We start from the raw sequence: 16,327 nt of genomic DNA, 5'->3' as shown, positions 1-16,327 counted from the left end.
CTCCATGGAAATGATCAAAATTGTCTTTTTATGCAAGTTTTAGTAAAACTAGTAATTTGTCCATTACCTGATGTAATATAAAGTGGTGCAAGTCCATTATGTAAAATTGATTTGAACACTTTATAAGGACCCTCCCCAGATGTTGTAAATTTACAAGAAGCAAGTCCATTTCAAATCCAAAGTTTTGATCCCTAAGCTTAACCATAACAATAGTTTAAATTTCTTGAAACTTCAAAAATTGTTAGAAATTTAATTATTAAAACAAGAATTCTGATAGATGATTATAATAAATAATGGGGATTTATTAGTTGAGTTTTAATTATTAGAATGATAATTCTTTTGAATATCTTACTCAGCTCAAAGAGATTTTCTAAATGCCCTTTTATAGTAGAGTATCGAATAATTAATCGATTTCACAAATTCTAATTAGGGGAATGACAAATTTGTCCGTAAATATTTAAATAAGATGTTGTAAATTTCTTGTAAATTTGAGTAATTGAAATGGGTTTGTGAGCCCAGCCACAAGGGCTAGGGCTTCCAAAAATTGACGGGCAAGCCCACCTAAGTAGGGTGGAACTCGCTCGCCTCAAAAGAGGTGTGTGTTCGTTATGCTAGGTGTTGGCACGACCCGTCGTCTCTATACGATCATAGACGAGTCGCCTTTCACCCCTGACAGGACGAGTCGGTTTTATTTATGTTTCTCTTGTTTACTTATAGAAAAGTCTGATCCTTGTGCTTCTTAACTTTGGCGATGTGGGACTTCAGTACCCCTTTATGTTATGCTTAACCACTTCTACTCTACGTGGACTCTTCAAATTTATATTGAAAGTGGCTCATACTGTTAGATACAAACTATATCTAATGACTTTTCTATATGAATATATTGTTGGCTTTGTGGTCTTAATATCTTCCTTGTTCAGATCATTTGTAAAGACGAACTTTGGAAACATTCAGAACATTAGCTATCAGACGAGAACTTGTTGTGAATGAGATGGGATAATTAGAAAGCACAAAGGATGGGTCTTTATATTCTTTACGAGCTAAATCCTGGAAGAGTTGAGGAAAATATCAGACTTGCTACTTCACTAGCGATTGGGTAAGACACAAAATACATTTTTTTTTTCCTTAGCCCCGCATTAGACGCATAAAATGAAATGGGTTCTACTTGTACAAGACAATTTCTGCCCTTACCTGCTCCAATGACTGACTGTGAGTTATGGACAACTACTTTCACTTGGATCCACCACGTAAGTTTTGTCTTTAACTTTCTCAAATGAAATGCCAAATCACTATTATGCGTAGGCAAGCATAATTTCGAGGTTGCATGCTGGAGGTCAGCATGGTATTTCAAAGCTTAGCTTTGCCATAACCTGTTTCCTTTCAGCCATCACAAAAGCATGTTTGGGCTATCACGGTGAAGTGAACAACTGTTTCCCACAGTAGTAATAAATAAATTCATTTTGGACTTGGCGCTTCAATCTTCCTCAAGCCCCAAAATGATCTAAGAATAACGGTGTCATGGTTGTATATAAGACAGGTAATACCGCATAAAAATCATTTTGAGAAGAGTAAAACAAATCTGAAAAGGGCATAAAATTGCTTAATTTCAATACCAACAATGGATATAGGTATCCATCCTGTTTGCTTCTTGGAATATAAATTACTGTTCCATAACAAGATCTTATAATCTATCTTCCCTACAGCTGTTCTGACCACCTTGGCCAACAGAAAAAATAAGGTTGAAGAATGTGTTGTCTCTGGTGCCTTCCCTTTTTCTTGAGGAAACTTTATTGCAGGTACATGGTCTGTCATATATATATATATATATATATATATATATATATATATATATATATAATCAGTCAACCACCATAACGGGTCTTGAGGGATTCTGGAGGCTCCTCTTCCATGATGCCCGAACCTCCTGTGGCCAAGTATTCACGAATGGTTGTTTTTCGGTCTGCAAGGAAAGTGTGATCCAGAAAGTTGTTGTAGGCTGCCTCACTGAGATTCTTTGCTGCTAACACACTACAGAATATTTCATCACCTTCAGTTTATGTACAGAAGTTGGCAAAACAAACAGGTTAAAAGAAATGCATATCTGTTCAGGAACTGGAAATCATCTTATGATGCCAGTGAACAGTCAAAACAGGTGGATATTAAGCAGAATTTCGTGCTGCATTAAGGCATTAAGCTTCCTGTGCATGTGCCATATATAATCATGGACATCCAATCAAACCATGGACAACTTTCCAAGGCAATAAAGATACAAAATACAGGTTACGACAGATATATTACTGTGTCATGTCTCTGTTCATATGCAAGGGACATATGTACAGATCAGTGCAGATGTGCCTACCAGATAAGAGGTCACTAGTTTATTTAAGAAACACAACTTGGTCTGTCATCTAATATTCCTTGATAGCAAAATTTTAAGAATGCATAGCTTATATATGTCCAATACTTACCAGTGCCGAAGATAAACACGGCAAGGTAAGATGTCATCCCGCCAAATCTTATTGATGTTGTATCGTCCATAGTGCTGATAATAGATCTCCTTGCTTCCTACAGGAAAATAGCTGGCATATATGGTATCATACATACCCCCTTTACATAACGGTAAATAAAGCAGAAATGTATGAAAAGAGAAAAATTATCAATTGATCCAAAGTATGCATTATGGAACCTAGTGAGTGTACATGGCATTACTGCTTGTTGATTAGTAATTATGAAAGGAAAAAACTGTAACAAAAACTGGCAATTTTTCATGGAATATTATATTTGAAACCTACAGCTCCATGGAAAACTAAATATTTGCAATCAGAAAACTCTTTCCAGCTTTTCAATATTGAGAGAATAAATAAACGTAAGAGATGGCAACACACACGTATGACAAAAAATCTCACCAAGGCTTTGTTCTTGTTGTGTCAAAGGTAGAGTTAATAAAAACAGCAAGACAAGAAATAAAAAGAGAAAAGGAAAAAGCATTATAGTAACTTGTTGCTTAGATTTTCTATATGCAGTTATGCATCGTTTAACCTGAAAAGGAAAATTACTGGCTAGGGGCATTATGGCGAACCCCGATAAGCCATATAAATGCTAGGAAGTGACATTTGGAACTAAATATTGATGTCCAGAAGTTATTCTAACATTCTAAAATCAATAATACCCTCTAATAGATTACCTTTGCATCGAATTTGAAAAAATTCCTCATCACTATAACGAGCACAAAGCACCTGCATATTGATAACTGAATTAGCAGTTATCCTCTGGATGACTTTATATGTAACTTCTATCATATCCCAAAAAATAAAGGAGCAAGACCCTAATAAAAAATTAAACAATGCAATTGCATACTAAATGGTCGATTTTCCACACACCGCCAGATTATCAAATGCCTTCCCATCAAGTGTTTCAGGCAGAACCTATAAGCGAAAAAAACAAATCTATAATTAATACTAGTGAAAATAATCAATCAAAATAAACACAATGATAGGTAGAGTAAGCAATCTAGCAACTTACACCTAGAAACCGAAATTCAAGCTCCCTCTTCATAAAAGCTGGAATCTGATTACAAAGTAACATATTGAGTTAAGCTTCACAAAAATTTATGTGCTATTAAATTTAGTTCACTCATTTTCACAATTCAATATTCGATTCAAATATAGGCACTAAAATCATACATTATACCTCTGACTTTTTAATCTCGAAAACTGAAACAATAAGCATTTCGCCTTCACAAGGCTCTACACTCAAGCTAGAAATCTCCTGAAAAATTTCACAACCAACATTTAATGAGGTCATTAACTTTTAATCCAAGATTATTATTCAAAACTAAGACATTTAATGAGGTCATTAGCTTTTAATCCAAGATTATTATTCATAACTAAGTAAAAGCAACAACAATAAAACCTTAGTTGCAAAACTATAGAGTCAATCAGCTATATACTTATTGGGGTCATTCATAGGTATACACCCCAAATTGTATATGTATAAGATCCATTCATAAAAAGTGACTAAATTTTACAACCTTTTGTTTTGATAACGAAGGGAATCTTTCTAATGAACTCGACTCTAGCAAGTAACTGACCCCACCTGCTAAAACCAGTTGTTAGCTAATCATTCGGCATTCAACCGTGACGGGCTAAGCAATTTATGTAACCCTCCTTTGAATGGACTTGGGACCGACTATGAACAAAATATATGACACTAGCCACTGATGCAAAGTTAACTAAAGTAAAATTAATAATAAATAAATTTTATTTGTAAGCTCACATTTTCATATTTTCTAGGAAGCTAACGGCCAAAAGCTTTTTCCACTTCCAAATTTCTCATCTATTTCCTAAGCTTTCCCGGAAACCAAACAGACTATAGTACAGGCAAAGTATAAGATTAATTAAATTGATCATTTTCCTTAGTGTATAACTTCAAAAAAAAAAATTTCCTCCTGCATTTTCCCGGCAAACAAACAGAATATGGAAAAATATAAAATTAAGAGATTAAAATAAAGATTGAATAGAACCTTGGTTTCTAGCTTGGCTATTCCACGCTCAAAGAAAATCGGAGCCACGTGAGCGAACACTCGCCGAAAACCGTTGAGTTTCGCAACTCTGAAGTTGATCAGATCAGGAAACGTACTCCTCGCGCTTCTCTCTGGTTTGCCAAAGAAATATTGACCGTACGATCAAAGTTCAAAAAAACAAAGCGTGATGGTGAAGATCGTGATTGAAAACGCAGTTTGATCGATCGTACCGGAGAGGAGGGAACCGAAGCCACAGATGGAGACGAGGCCGTCGGAAGAGGTGACGTTTTCGAAATCGGACTCGTCGGCGAGTTCTTCACTCGGTTTCGATAAAAGAGCTTGAGGGCGGTGATCGGAGGACATGGAGATCGGAGATCGAGATCGTCGCCGGAGATCGATTCGGAGAGGAGAGTGAGGTAGAGGAGTGAGGCGAGTGAGAGTCAGAATGAGAGTTGGGCGGTGGAACCACGCGCGGGTGGTGGCGAGTGGGGGAGTGAACGAGAGAGAAAGAGAAGTGGACATGAGAATTTGAGAAAAAAAAGAAGAAGAAAGAGGTAATGGGTGGGTGATAGAGATTTTGAGGGGTATTTTAGGGATTTTAAGTAATTATTAGGGGTGTTTTGGTCATGTTGTTATTAGAACAACACACACATTAGTATGAGTCGAGGAATTCTTAGGTACTCCAGAGTACGGAGAATGATACTCTTTTTTCTTACATTTATGGTGGAATCCACTCATTAAATTCATGGTGGACCCCACCATGAATGTGAGAGGGGGAGCATCATTTCACCATGCTCCAAGAGCACCTAAGAATTTTCCGTATGAGTCGAAGACAATTCGTTTGGGTCAACCCAACGAAATGGGAATGGAATTGCAAATCACACCTATTTTGCTAAAAGATTGGTTTTTGCAAATTATATATCACTAAAAATTATAGTTTCCAAGTTATTTAATTATATAGTCTCTTTTAAAACTTGATTTTACCAAAATTAAGTTTAAACTAAGACTTGATTTCGCCAAAATCAAGTTCTATGCAGTAACTACTTATGTGACAACATAAAATTTGAGTTCTTAGTTCCACATTGGTCATGCCATGACAATAGTTACCTGTATAGAACTTGACTTTGGTGAAATTGAATTTTACTTGAACTAGATTTTGGTAAAATCGAGTTTTAAAAAAAAACTATATTAACTAAATGACTTGCTAAAGAGACTTTTTAGTTATATAGTTTGAGAAAAGCTATTATTTAGCAAAAAATTACAATCCTCTCATTTTGCTTTGAAATGAAGTGTTTTTTATTTTTATTTTTGTTTTCCCTCAATTGGCTACTTGTACGTACATAATACATACAAGCATGTTTACAGTTTATAGAGAAGTAAAAAGGTATGCCGACACCTTGCCAGGCTTGAGAATATCCCAAAAGAAATTCTCAAATTCCTTATCAATTTGTCAAACGCAAATAATATATAAATTGATCAAGCCGGCCAAGATGACATTCGTAAATTAACATGTTTATTTCTATTACGTTCTTCAATTTATAAATCATGTGAATTAAGATACTCAAATAAACTATTTTTCTTTTTGTAACTTATCACTACCAGCAATGTTAAAGAGGCATACCAGTAACAAGCATCTTCCAACTTCCAATTAGCTTCCATCTCTAGAGCATCAGCATTGAATGGGCTAAACCTCTTCTCAATGCCAAATTCTAAAGTAGTATACCACTGAGGCCCAAAAGAGAGCTCCATTGAATGTTGGGTGTAGTAAAAAATGGTATTGTATAATTGATAAAATAGCTTTTTAGATGGTAAAATATGATAGAATTAGGAAAAATGAATGTGGATGCTCAAGTATTATTTCTTTCACTAGACTTCAACACAAGTTGTCATGTAATATATATCCATTTATGCAAGAGTTGACTTTGTACATTCAAAGCTGGATAATCCAGTTTCTTGTTCTTTGCTGAGTGTCAAATGCTATTAAAATTTGATTAGTTTGATCAAGTACTGTGTCATACTGTGATAGAAGATGACATTCATAGCCTCTATTCCTCTTCAAATTTTTTGATAGAAACAAGTTGGCGGTGAAGTATTTTAGTCCCAATGAAAAAATTCACTTTCTCAGTAAAGTTTCTGATAGTAACATCTTTAATGTTGTCAAATAGCTCTTGCCATGCTGATGTCAATGCATATACCGGTCTGCAGTGCTCAAAAGATGATTATTCTGCAACTGAGAATGGCTTCCAGACCAATCTCAACAATCTATTTAGTTCACTTGTTAATGGGGCTCTTCAAAAGGGCTTCTACAAGACCACAGCAGGAAAGAACTCCAACAAGGTTTATGGCCTCATACAATGTAGAGGTGACATATCTGGCAATAGTTGTGCTGGTTGCACCAATAACTCCATTACAGTTGCATTACACGACTACCCAAAGAGCAAAGAGGTCTGGGTTTGGTTCAGATGGTGTTTTTTGCACTATTCAACTCGTTAGGACATATGAGATTTGATGTTAAGAACATATGTCAACATTTTATGTATTGGCTAATCCTTTAACAAAACGCACTTTACTTGTAATTGGGTAGATCTAGGATGTGTTTAATACTTTAAGGAGTAAAGTTTCAAATTCAAGTATTAAAGTCATGCAAGTCTGTCTAAGAATCAAGTAAGGAAGTGCTGGATTTTAAATCTCGACAGCTAGTATCTATCGAGATTTAAAAGCTGCTGAAGCTCGTAACTCAACAGCTATCTCGATAGATGGCTATTTATCAAGGTTTATGAAATTCAGTTTTTTAGAGCTGTTTTTCATCCAATCTGTGAATATGTGTTTAGGCCTTCATTTCTCACAACCCTAAACATATATAAGAATTATTTTAAGGGCCGTCACAGGTTGCATAGTTGCATAAGAACACAATTGCACAAGTGCGAAGAAAAGTGTGACCAAAAACCTAGTTGCCCTAGTTCATCTTCAAGAAGATGCTATGTTTTGTACATTGTAAGGTTTTGTGACCAAGCAACTTTATGATCTTTATCGTGTGATGAACTGAAGAACTTTGCAGCCAACATCCTTCTCAAGTTGGTGATCAAGTCGCGTACTGGGATCTGCGCATCTTTTAGTAAGTCACGTACTGGGAGCCGTGTAATACAAGGAGAGATTGTCACTACAGAACAAGTCCAATTGGGTATTGGGTAAGAGTTCAACTGTAGGTTGGTATAAGGTACTGAGATTCCTTTACTTGTAACCGCTTGTTTTGATAATAGTGGATTCTCGAGAGTGATGACCTTAAAATCACCTAGTGGGGTTTTTGCCATGTAGGTTTTCCCCATTTGTAAACAAATCACCGTGTCATCTAATTTCCGCTGCATATTTAGTTATTTGGTGATTTGTTTGTACTGTCACGTATTTTGTATGTTAATTTAATTAATTAATTAAACTTGACTAATTAATTAATTAATTAATCCATCACAAGGGTCAATACGTTTTTGGCCTATCATGATGATTTTTTTGGGGTTATGGTAGATAATTCAGTGGCATTGAGGAATGAAACTAATTATGATGATATAGCAGTGATTTCAAATGGACTCTCCTTCATGAGTGGACTTGCATCTACTGCTCCAAAACAGCCTTTGATGTTCCAGACTGCAGTGATGGATGTTGGAAAAAGTGGGAAGAGGTATGGCATGGCTCAGTGCACTAGAGATATCAGTAGTATTGAATGTGGCAAGTGCTTGGATGCTCAATTGGTGACTTTAAGGACAATTTTTGGAAGTAAAAGAGGATGGGAGATCTATGGGTCCAGTTGTTTTATGTGGTACCATGATTTCCAGTTCTATTTGAACGTTTCAATCACTGCAAGTGAGTTCTGTGGTTATGTTAGTTTGTTGGCTTTTCTTATAAGAAAAACTTATATTATTTTTATTAATCATAACATCAAAATCAGAAAATTTTGATATAGTTTTTGTTGCTTTTTTTGATGAAGTGAAATTGATGTATTTCACTACAGGTGCTAGAAGACTCTCTTCCTATGGAGTTGGAGTTGGCACAATCATTGTGGTGTTATCACTTCTGACACTTTTGTAGCTGTTTTTTTCACCATTCTATGTGACTTCTGATGGTTGTTTGGCCAAACATGGATGCTCAATATTAAACAAATGATACGATTGACCCTACAATAGATTTTGTATCTTAGCATCAAAGTTTGATTTTACTTCTGATTCAGATCTGCCTTTTAGAATCCATCTCCATTAATTTTATTTTTCCACCAACTTTTGGCTTCTTTACCTTTCCTAACACTTGAAACCCTGCATCTCTAAGGGCTCTAAGTGTAAACATTTTTTAACATAGAGAATTATAGATCCACCAAAACATTTAATATGCTATTAATCTACTTGAGCTTCCTGTTTCTTGTTTCTCAAATTTGTTTAGTGCTCTGTAGTGTTGTGTGCAATATGCAAGGGTCAGCTGTTGCCATTGTAGAGTTTTCTCTATTCACAAGTATAATCATCCACAGATTTCAATAACTGCATCTAAGGAGATTGGTCAATGCCTTTCAAATCATACATTTAACAAAATGCTTCACAATTATGGCATATTCAAACTTATTACAAATGTCATTTCAACCTTGCTATGCTACATATCCAGTGGTCAAAGTATATTTCAGATTTTACAATGACAAGTTGAACTGTGTATTCCATGATGGAGTAAATTTGAAGGACATGTTAACCTTATGCATATTCTGTTAAATTCTTACTCATAATCAATTAGTCCAATAAAGGTTTACTTATATACAACAATTTTGATGATAACTGGAAGGCAATGGCAATAGGCAGTCACCTAGCTTTTCTCATGCAACCTGTTTCAAGACTTGAATAGGGTTGATTGGTTGAGAGGTTGAAGTGTGAAAGAAGAGGCAAACAGCTGAGATGTCATCCTTTGCAATGCCTCGCTTCTTATGTTTCCATGCATGAACAGCATGCTCCACCAACCTTTTAGCTGACTTTTCTCTAACAGGTGCTGAAGAAACAATCTGTACAGCTTCTTGGTTGGAAATAACATCCCATAGCTGAAAAGAAAAGAAATGAGTACCACATACAATGTAAAGTAACTATATTATTCATAAAGGCTAGATAAATGTGCTCAAACTTATGCCATCACCATTATACTTGAGTTCTCAAAACATGTTTACCTTACCTTATACTATGCGATGAAATTTCAAAAAACATCACGAATAATGTTCTTGTTATTTATATTCATTCCACAATTTCTGTACACTAGATGATATTATCTTATGGGAGAGTGATTTCATTCAAGAACTTGCTTCAGGTCATATCCACTACTCAAGAGTTCTGCATCTGACAACTGTGTATTTGTCATTCTAAAATATCTACTCACAATAACAATGGAAATTATAATGAATTGTGATTAAGAGGTGGAAAAAAGAGAGTAATTGTGTGATTAAGAGAAAGTCCGAAGGTCCTAGCTAAAAGAGAGGAAAAGAGAGAGTTGGAACCATCATTAAGAAAATACATACTCCATCCGTTGCCAATATGACAAATTTGTCTCTGCTAGTTATGTTCCTTTGTGTCACATCTGGCACAGAAATAAGCCCAAATTCCTTCAGGCAGTAGTCACCCATGGCTCTTGATAGTGCTAGTCCTGGTGTCTCACCATTAGGCCTCCAGATCCTGTGCACCCCAGGTTCATCATCTAAACAAAAGACTCGCCCTTTGGATTGTGCTATTCGCTCAGCCTCCTCTGCACCCAAAATAGAAAGGACTGTAAATTCTTAGGTAATAGATACACGTGCATACAGAGAGAGAGAGAGAGAGAGAGAGAGAGGCTAACGAGGTAAATTGGGCTTGAAGTCAATGCTAAGCTGAAGTGGTACCAAATGGCCATCATCAGATGTTGTTGCCAATACAGCTCGGGAGTCACCAACATTTGCTATGACAAGATGTTCACCCTGAAGACAATTGATGAGTAAATAGTTCAAGCTACTTATGATCTTTAACAATTCAAAGATCCATAACAGGCCCATAAATAGTACCCAAAACAAACAAAACTTGCATTGGGCAACTACAATACTAGTCATATTACTCAAAATAATCTCAGAAATCCAATTTTTCCTATAGTTAACCTGATTACTAGCTAGGAAAGGAAACATTTACTTATTCATACTAGATGATAATAAATAGCAGACGGCACATACTGTGACAGAATTGGAAATGAACTTTGAACATGCCACCAAGTTAGAAAAATATGTGAATATGATAGTAACATACACCATTGCAAACAGTAGGACAAGTACAACTGCTTTTCTGAGCTAGCCTGACAGACTCTTGAATGAGTACCTTGTAATAAGACCTATGTCCACATGGTTTTTCTGTAAATTGACAGCCTAATGACTGATAAACCAAATTATCATATGGAAGATATCTAATCACCTGTTTAACAAGTGTCAGAGCTGTAGTACCGCTATGAAAAGAATTAATTCCAGGATGATGCTTAAGCTCTTGGTCAACAGCCGCGTAAGTTTTTAAGTAGGATTTCTTCCATATATCAAACCGATGAAGGTTTCTATCCACTTCAATTTCAAAATCCAGATCAAGTGAGGTTGAGGCTAGAGTCTCTTGCCAATTGCACAGCAAAGAAGCAGGCACTGATTTTCTGACCCTTTTGGCTACAAGGTGTCCCCATGGGCCATGTCCATCAAAAATCCCACAAAAAAGCATGTCTTCTTGGCATCCAAACTCCTAAAAACCAAACCACGCTGATAAATTGATCAGATGGAAAAAAAATTAATAGAAGTTAGATCTGCTACGTAAGTTCAAATTTTCACACGTCTTTAATGGTTTATGTTAAAACAGCTAGATATCAACATTAAATATGTAGTGATATACCTCCCAAACAATTAAGCAATCCTGATTAATTCCTTTCATCCCTCTCTTTGAGCACACTGACACCAAGTTGTTTGACTTGTTGGCCTTCACAGTGCCAGAAGAACTCAATATTAGCTCATTCTTCTTCGCCTCCTTTGCCAACTTTTCTGCAGTTTCCCTTCCAACATCATTCTTATTATTCCTCTCTTTCTTGATTGGTACACTTCTTGTGAATCCATCAAGAAAGGAGGGAAAAATCACCATCACCTCTACAGCCCGATCTTAACTGTAACTCAACTGCTTTACAATAACTTAGTTAATTATTTGATGAAGTTCCAAATTACAAGTCCATTTAATTGCCAATAAAATGACAAAAACAAAATTTAACATATATGTAAAATTTTCCTCAAAAATAACTTTGGAATTTGAAATTTTATCTAACATACAATATATCCCCCAGAACTTGTAAATTTAAGATTATAAAGTCAGCTTCTTTCTCATTTTTTGCTTCAGCAACCAAATGGAAACTACCTAAACCAAAATTAAATATTCAATATTCCAAGGAAGTATTTCAAACCTAATGTATTCAGATGAAAGAAGAACATTTTATATAATTGAATAGTCATTAGACATGCAATTACAATAACAATGCTCTTTCAATTTAAATTTCAAAGCCCCAGCAAACAAGCCATAAGAAACTAAACTAAATAGCTTTATTAAGCCTAACGAACTTTTGTTTTCTTATACCCCAAAGTGAAACTAACAATATCCAAAGTGGAAGTGATCTCAAAATTTCTTCTGTTATACATTTTTTAACCATCTAAACAAAGCATATATAGGATTACTTAAAACCAACTCAACAACATTTTTTTTACACGTATGCCAAAATTTTCTTAGCTACCTAACAAAGACAGAAGACTTAGAAGTTAAAAGAACCCGTCAATTTGTGGTTGCTAAGAAAACTAACCCAATAAAATAAAACAAGCTTAGACAATTTTTGCATAGTTTTGGTATCCAATAAATAACAAACACACACGTCAACTACATACACTAGATTCACCCAAAAAGAAAAAGAAGAAGAATAACCAATTACATACGAGAAAACAATCAGTTATATGCCTGAAATCTGATACTTCTGCCAGAAAAGTTCCTTCTAACCAAGCCTTAGAGACCGATAGGTTTTAGTGTGGCTTACACTGCATTCTTGTTTTCTTCCACTTGCAAACACAAGTGTACCTACATAACGGATACCTTTATAGCAAATGTAAGTTGGTGTGATATTACTATAAATGCCATGGTTTGGCTACCTGTGATACAAATAGCGAGGGCATTCTGGACATTATGGAGGTGATTCAGGTTGGGAGTTGCATCATCCCCGCCTACTTTTGACGTGCTTCTAGTAAAAAGTTTAGTTTAAAAAACCAAATGAATAATGCATTTGGAAGCATCATCAGGGGTTATAATGAACTAATCAGAATATCCTAAATGAGGTCGGTATTAAACATATACAAATAGAAAAGTAGTACATTGCATGCAATTAAATAAGACATTTTCATGGATGAAATAGGTTGTGATTAAAATTGTATATCTTCTTGAATAGTTAATTACTAATGCTTTGTCAAAGAAGAGTTCAAGGACGAATGGATTGTAAATAAATCCAAGGAACCAAATAAATGGCTATTAGTTAGCCAGCTGTTTAGGTGGACCATGGATGTCAAATGTCAAAAAAATATAAGATAGTTGTTAGTTGTGACCTTCTTTTTGTTGTTGATAAGTGCATGTTATGGACTTGTTTGAAAACCATAGAGCTTTTTAAGGTGAAAATGTAAGAGGGACCAGATATGCGCAAGAAATGGATTTAGTTGTAGATTGAAGAGACATGAAGACAATAGCAAGGCTTGGAGCAAGAAATATAAAGTAGAGAGAAAAGAGTGAAGATATAGATTTAGATACATCATACGTGAGGCCATTGGGTTGCAAATTGCTACTAGTGGATTCCAAGTCATCATTACCAGCAGTCTCAATTATTTGACTAATCTGAGAAAAAAAATATAAAGAACCAAGATCAACCAAATCACTAAAAAGAAGTATTCATTCAACTAGTGTGAGATAAAAAGAAATATAGAACCAAGATCAATAAATCAAAATAAATGAATCAGCTCTTTGTCCTCAATAAGTACAGCAATCTGAAAAAAAAATTGTGATACTTAGTAGGAAGCTACTCCAAAGGCAATGCAACTAAACATACAGTCAGACCATAGTATAAAATGTTCAAAGTAAAATTGATGGTCCCAAATAATATTATCACAAAAACTATCGATTCAAAATAACAATCACATATAAGAACACAAATATTTATGTGGAAACCATTTATCTTTGAAGGGAAAAACCATGGGACAACTATTTATTAAATTAATTACAATATTTCTTGTGTATATCTCACGGCTAAAGAAAAATCTTTTTTTTTTCCTTTGCTCTCAGGTATACCAATTATTTTTCTTAAAGGCGACAACACTTTGCTCTCTCTTTTTAATTTTCTTCTCCATGCATAGCTCTCTCTTCGTTGTCTTCTTTTTTCTGAGTGACTCACTCTTGGCTGCTCTCTCTCTCTCTCTTTTCTTGTGCAGCTTCCTCTTTCTTTGCTCTTGCACATACCCTCTTTGTGTCTTGTTGAAAGCGGGAGCCCTTTGCTCTCTCCTTCCTCTTGCGTTCCTCCCAAGCAAAAATTCATTTTATTCTCTTTTGGTTTCACACTCTATTTTTCCTCTCCCTAAAGGGAGGACCCTTGGGCCAAAGCCAAAGACAAAGCCAACAAATTCTTTGTAGCATTGTTTATTTATAAGACTCTATTCCTATTCACTTTTAAACTAAGAATACATTATTTCTTTAATTAGGAATAAACTTTCATTTCACACCAAGAAATTGTCTTTTCTTTTACACAAGGGAATAAAATTTCCTTCTACACCAAAAAATAGTCATTCCATCCACACAAAGGAAACCCAAATTAATTTTTCCTTCTAGGAAACCTAATTGACTTTCCAAGTCACAATTAAAATTTAAGGCAATTTCCCAACAAAAACATGAACAAATCTAAATCAATCAAGAATTTTGACATAAATAATATATAAAAAAAATTGAAGGAAAAAAGAAAAGAATATTCTGCACTTTTCTAATGCAACAAATGGTAGCAATCTGGGTATTAGATTTAAAGTACTCATTCACAATATTCACAAAATCCAACATCTAGCTTATACAGCCAAACCAATATGACAGTAAGTTTGAAAACAAAGAAATCCCATACAAAAATTAAATCTTTTTCAAATTCGAAACAAACCCAATTCAGCCATTTCCTATTTCTTTGAATTGCTATCATCACGAGCTGGTTTCTTTACAACAGAAATCCTACTCCCAACAGTGGAGGACTTGAATACAAACTTATGAGCATCACCAGGAACCCCTTTCCCACCTGGGTTTTCTTTTTCTTTCTTGTTCAAAGAAACATGTTGCCACTTCACATCATCATCATGAATCCTTTTCACACAATCTTCATTCTTTAGATTACAAAATATTGACTTTATAAGCGCTTCATCCTCTTCATCTTCCATCTTCTTCTTCTTCTTCTCCTCTTCTCTACTGTTCAAGGCCCCAAGCATTGCATCAAAACTCACATTTTCACGTCTAGACTTCATGGATTTCATCTCACACAGACCAGCATCAATCTCCATCTCTCTCTTTGAACCCAAAGCCTTATTCTCCAAACCCTTCATTGCATCACCCATCTCCTCAGCTTCCCTTTTCCTTTTCTCAGTCTCAACAAAGTCATGATCCTCTTCACGCCAAGGCTCAAAGTTCCTCGTAGCGCCAGAATCAACAACGTAGTCACTATTTTGTGGGTCTGTTTTCATAGTAATCTCAGAAGAGCACGTGGTGCATTTGAAGTAGAACCTGAATATTTGCATACCCAGATAAGTCTCACCCATCACGTTTTCTTTGCGGGAATTGAACTTGGTGCCTTTGTAGATGTAGTTGCCGCAGGTTTTGCAGCGAATGCTCATTGGGAGCATCATGCGGACCTTGATCTGATCATTCTTGGGCTTCTGAACCCTTGCAAGTTTCGAGGGGTCGAAGTCCGGAGGGATGTACTTGTTCACCACCTTTCTCTCTCCCATCCAACCGTTTTGCTTTGCGGTATTCCAAATCCTATAAAGTTTCTATCATAAATAAATCTGAGATTTTGCTTGTATTTCAAGCAAATCTAAGTCGGTTTGAACTTTCAATATGAATGGGCTGAGCCAGAGCAAGACCAGGTCCAAAATGGGTTTTTGGGCTCTTTAAAACCCAACTTGAACCGACAGCAAGAGAAGGAAAAGAAAAACTTTAAAATTAAAATTTAAAAATTTAAAAAAAAACAAACAAACAAAGGAAAAATGGGAATTTAGGCTATGTTTAGTAACTTTGGTTTACTCAATTTTCGTCATTCATCCCTCAAAATTTGTGAGCCTTACCAATAATTGGTTTGTTTGGTTTAATTTTTGTTTTCAATTTTCATAACTCATAACTTAAAATTATGAGAATGAGTAGTGAGTTTTGAAAATAAAATTTGAGAGTTTTTAGCCTTATAGAAACTGAGTTAAGTGACTTAATTGTAATAAAACACAAACTTGTGAGACACACAGGTAAGTGTTGTCACACTCGAGTTAGACAACACATTGTCCACCAATGGCTTTCTCTCTTTCTTCTTCAAGTCTCTTTCTCTCAACTGTTCTTTCTTTCTTCTTCAACCTGGACACAGCACACACTTCATGTGGTTCTCTTTGGAACTTTTGACCTCAGTTAGCTCTCTCACATCAAAGCTCTCTCAACATTATATTTCTCTCGGCCTCACAACTCTCTCGGTCTCTCATCTCTCTTAATCCAACAAATCTCT

General features: G+C 35.4%; 4 protein-coding genes across 6 annotated transcripts; 1 reads left to right on the top strand and 3 right to left on the bottom strand.

The window, feature by feature from the left end:
• Window positions 1-1,574: 1,574 nt before the first annotated feature.
• LOC142623794 (uncharacterized) lies at window positions 1,575-5,058 on the bottom strand. Of its 2 annotated transcripts, XM_075797251.1 has the most exons (9): window positions 4,753-5,058; window positions 4,523-4,653; window positions 3,691-3,768; window positions 3,523-3,567; window positions 3,381-3,425; window positions 3,185-3,236; window positions 2,469-2,565; window positions 1,858-2,028; window positions 1,575-1,825 (listed from the first exon to the last, which is right to left on the bottom strand). In XM_075797251.1, exons 1-8 carry the CDS (start codon window positions 5,042-5,044, stop codon window positions 1,863-1,865), a joined length of 906 nt encoding a protein of 301 aa, XP_075653366.1. In that variant the 5' UTR covers window positions 5,045-5,058; the 3' UTR covers window positions 1,575-1,825; window positions 1,858-1,862. The 2 variants fall into 2 exon arrangements, with proteins under 2 accessions (XP_075653366.1, XP_075653365.1); XM_075797250.1 differs by having other exon boundaries at window positions 1,575-2,028.
• A 1,567-nt stretch (window positions 5,059-6,625) lies between these two features.
• LOC142624882 (antimicrobial ginkbilobin-2-like protein) lies at window positions 6,626-8,602 on the top strand. Its single transcript, XM_075798614.1, has 3 exons — window positions 6,626-7,007; window positions 8,015-8,377; window positions 8,526-8,602. Exons 1-3 carry the CDS (start codon window positions 6,626-6,628, stop codon window positions 8,600-8,602), a joined length of 822 nt encoding a protein of 273 aa, XP_075654729.1.
• Window positions 8,603-9,055: 453 nt separating this feature from the next.
• Window positions 9,056-12,628, bottom strand: LOC142625914 (putative protein phosphatase 2C 73). 2 transcript variants are annotated; one of them, XM_075799667.1, is made up of 6 exons: window positions 12,498-12,628; window positions 11,422-11,697; window positions 10,966-11,274; window positions 10,367-10,484; window positions 10,053-10,276; window positions 9,056-9,584 (listed from the first exon to the last, which is right to left on the bottom strand). In XM_075799667.1, the coding sequence occupies exons 2-6, from the start codon at window positions 11,662-11,664 to the stop codon at window positions 9,366-9,368; spliced, it is 1,113 nt and encodes a 370-aa protein (XP_075655782.1). In that variant the 5' UTR covers window positions 11,665-11,697; window positions 12,498-12,628; the 3' UTR covers window positions 9,056-9,365. The 2 variants fall into 2 exon arrangements, with proteins under 2 accessions (XP_075655782.1, XP_075655783.1); XM_075799668.1 differs by lacking the exon at window positions 12,498-12,628 and having other exon boundaries at window positions 9,184-9,584; window positions 10,966-11,291; window positions 11,422-11,557.
• Window positions 12,629-14,582: 1,954 nt separating this feature from the next.
• LOC142625984 (uncharacterized) lies at window positions 14,583-15,597 on the bottom strand. Its single transcript, XM_075799741.1, has one exon. The coding sequence runs from the start codon at window positions 15,567-15,569 to the stop codon at window positions 14,751-14,753; it is 819 nt and encodes a 272-aa protein (XP_075655856.1). The 5' UTR covers window positions 15,570-15,597; the 3' UTR covers window positions 14,583-14,750.
• Between the last annotated feature and the right edge of the window lie 730 nt (window positions 15,598-16,327).

This window comes from Castanea sativa, chromosome 2 (genome assembly GCF_040712315.1).
Source record: "Castanea sativa cultivar Marrone di Chiusa Pesio chromosome 2, ASM4071231v1".
NCBI lineage: Eukaryota > Viridiplantae > Streptophyta > Magnoliopsida > Fagales > Fagaceae > Castanea > Castanea sativa.
The sequence above is the reverse complement of the archived record's forward strand: the minus strand, read 5'-3'. Positions and strand labels throughout refer to the sequence as shown.

Coding starts and splice junctions, on each gene's coding strand:
- LOC142623794 (XM_075797250.1), bottom strand. CDS start 5,044: ATGTCCACTTCTCTTTCTCTCTCGTTCACTCCCCCACTCGCCACCACC. Junction 3,769..4,522: donor TAGCCAAGCTAGAAACCAAG/GTTCTATTCAAT, acceptor GAAATTTTTCAG/GAGATTTCTAGCTTGAGTGT. Junction 3,568..3,690: donor TCGAGATTAAAAAGTCAGAG/GTATAATGTATG, acceptor CTTTGTAATCAG/ATTCCAGCTTTTATGAAGAG.
- LOC142624882 (XM_075798614.1), top strand. CDS start 6,626: ATGAAAAAATTCACTTTCTCAGTAAAGTTTCTGATAGTAACATCTTTA. Junction 7,008..8,014: donor GTGTTTTTTGCACTATTCAA/CTCGTTAGGACA, acceptor TTTTGGCCTATC/ATGATGATTTTTTTGGGGTT. Junction 8,378..8,525: donor GAACGTTTCAATCACTGCAA/GTGAGTTCTGTG, acceptor ATTTCACTACAG/GTGCTAGAAGACTCTCTTCC.
- LOC142625914 (XM_075799667.1), bottom strand. CDS start 11,664: ATGGTGATTTTTCCCTCCTTTCTTGATGGATTCACAAGAAGTGTACCA. Junction 11,275..11,421: donor ATTGCTTAATTGTTTGGGAG/GTATATCACTAC, acceptor TTTGGTTTTTAG/GAGTTTGGATGCCAAGAAGA. Junction 10,277..10,366: donor CTTCAAGCCCAATTTACCTC/GTTAGCCTCTCT, acceptor TTTTGGGTGCAG/AGGAGGCTGAGCGAATAGCA.
- LOC142625984 (XM_075799741.1), bottom strand. CDS start 15,569: ATGGGAGAGAGAAAGGTGGTGAACAAGTACATCCCTCCGGACTTCGAC.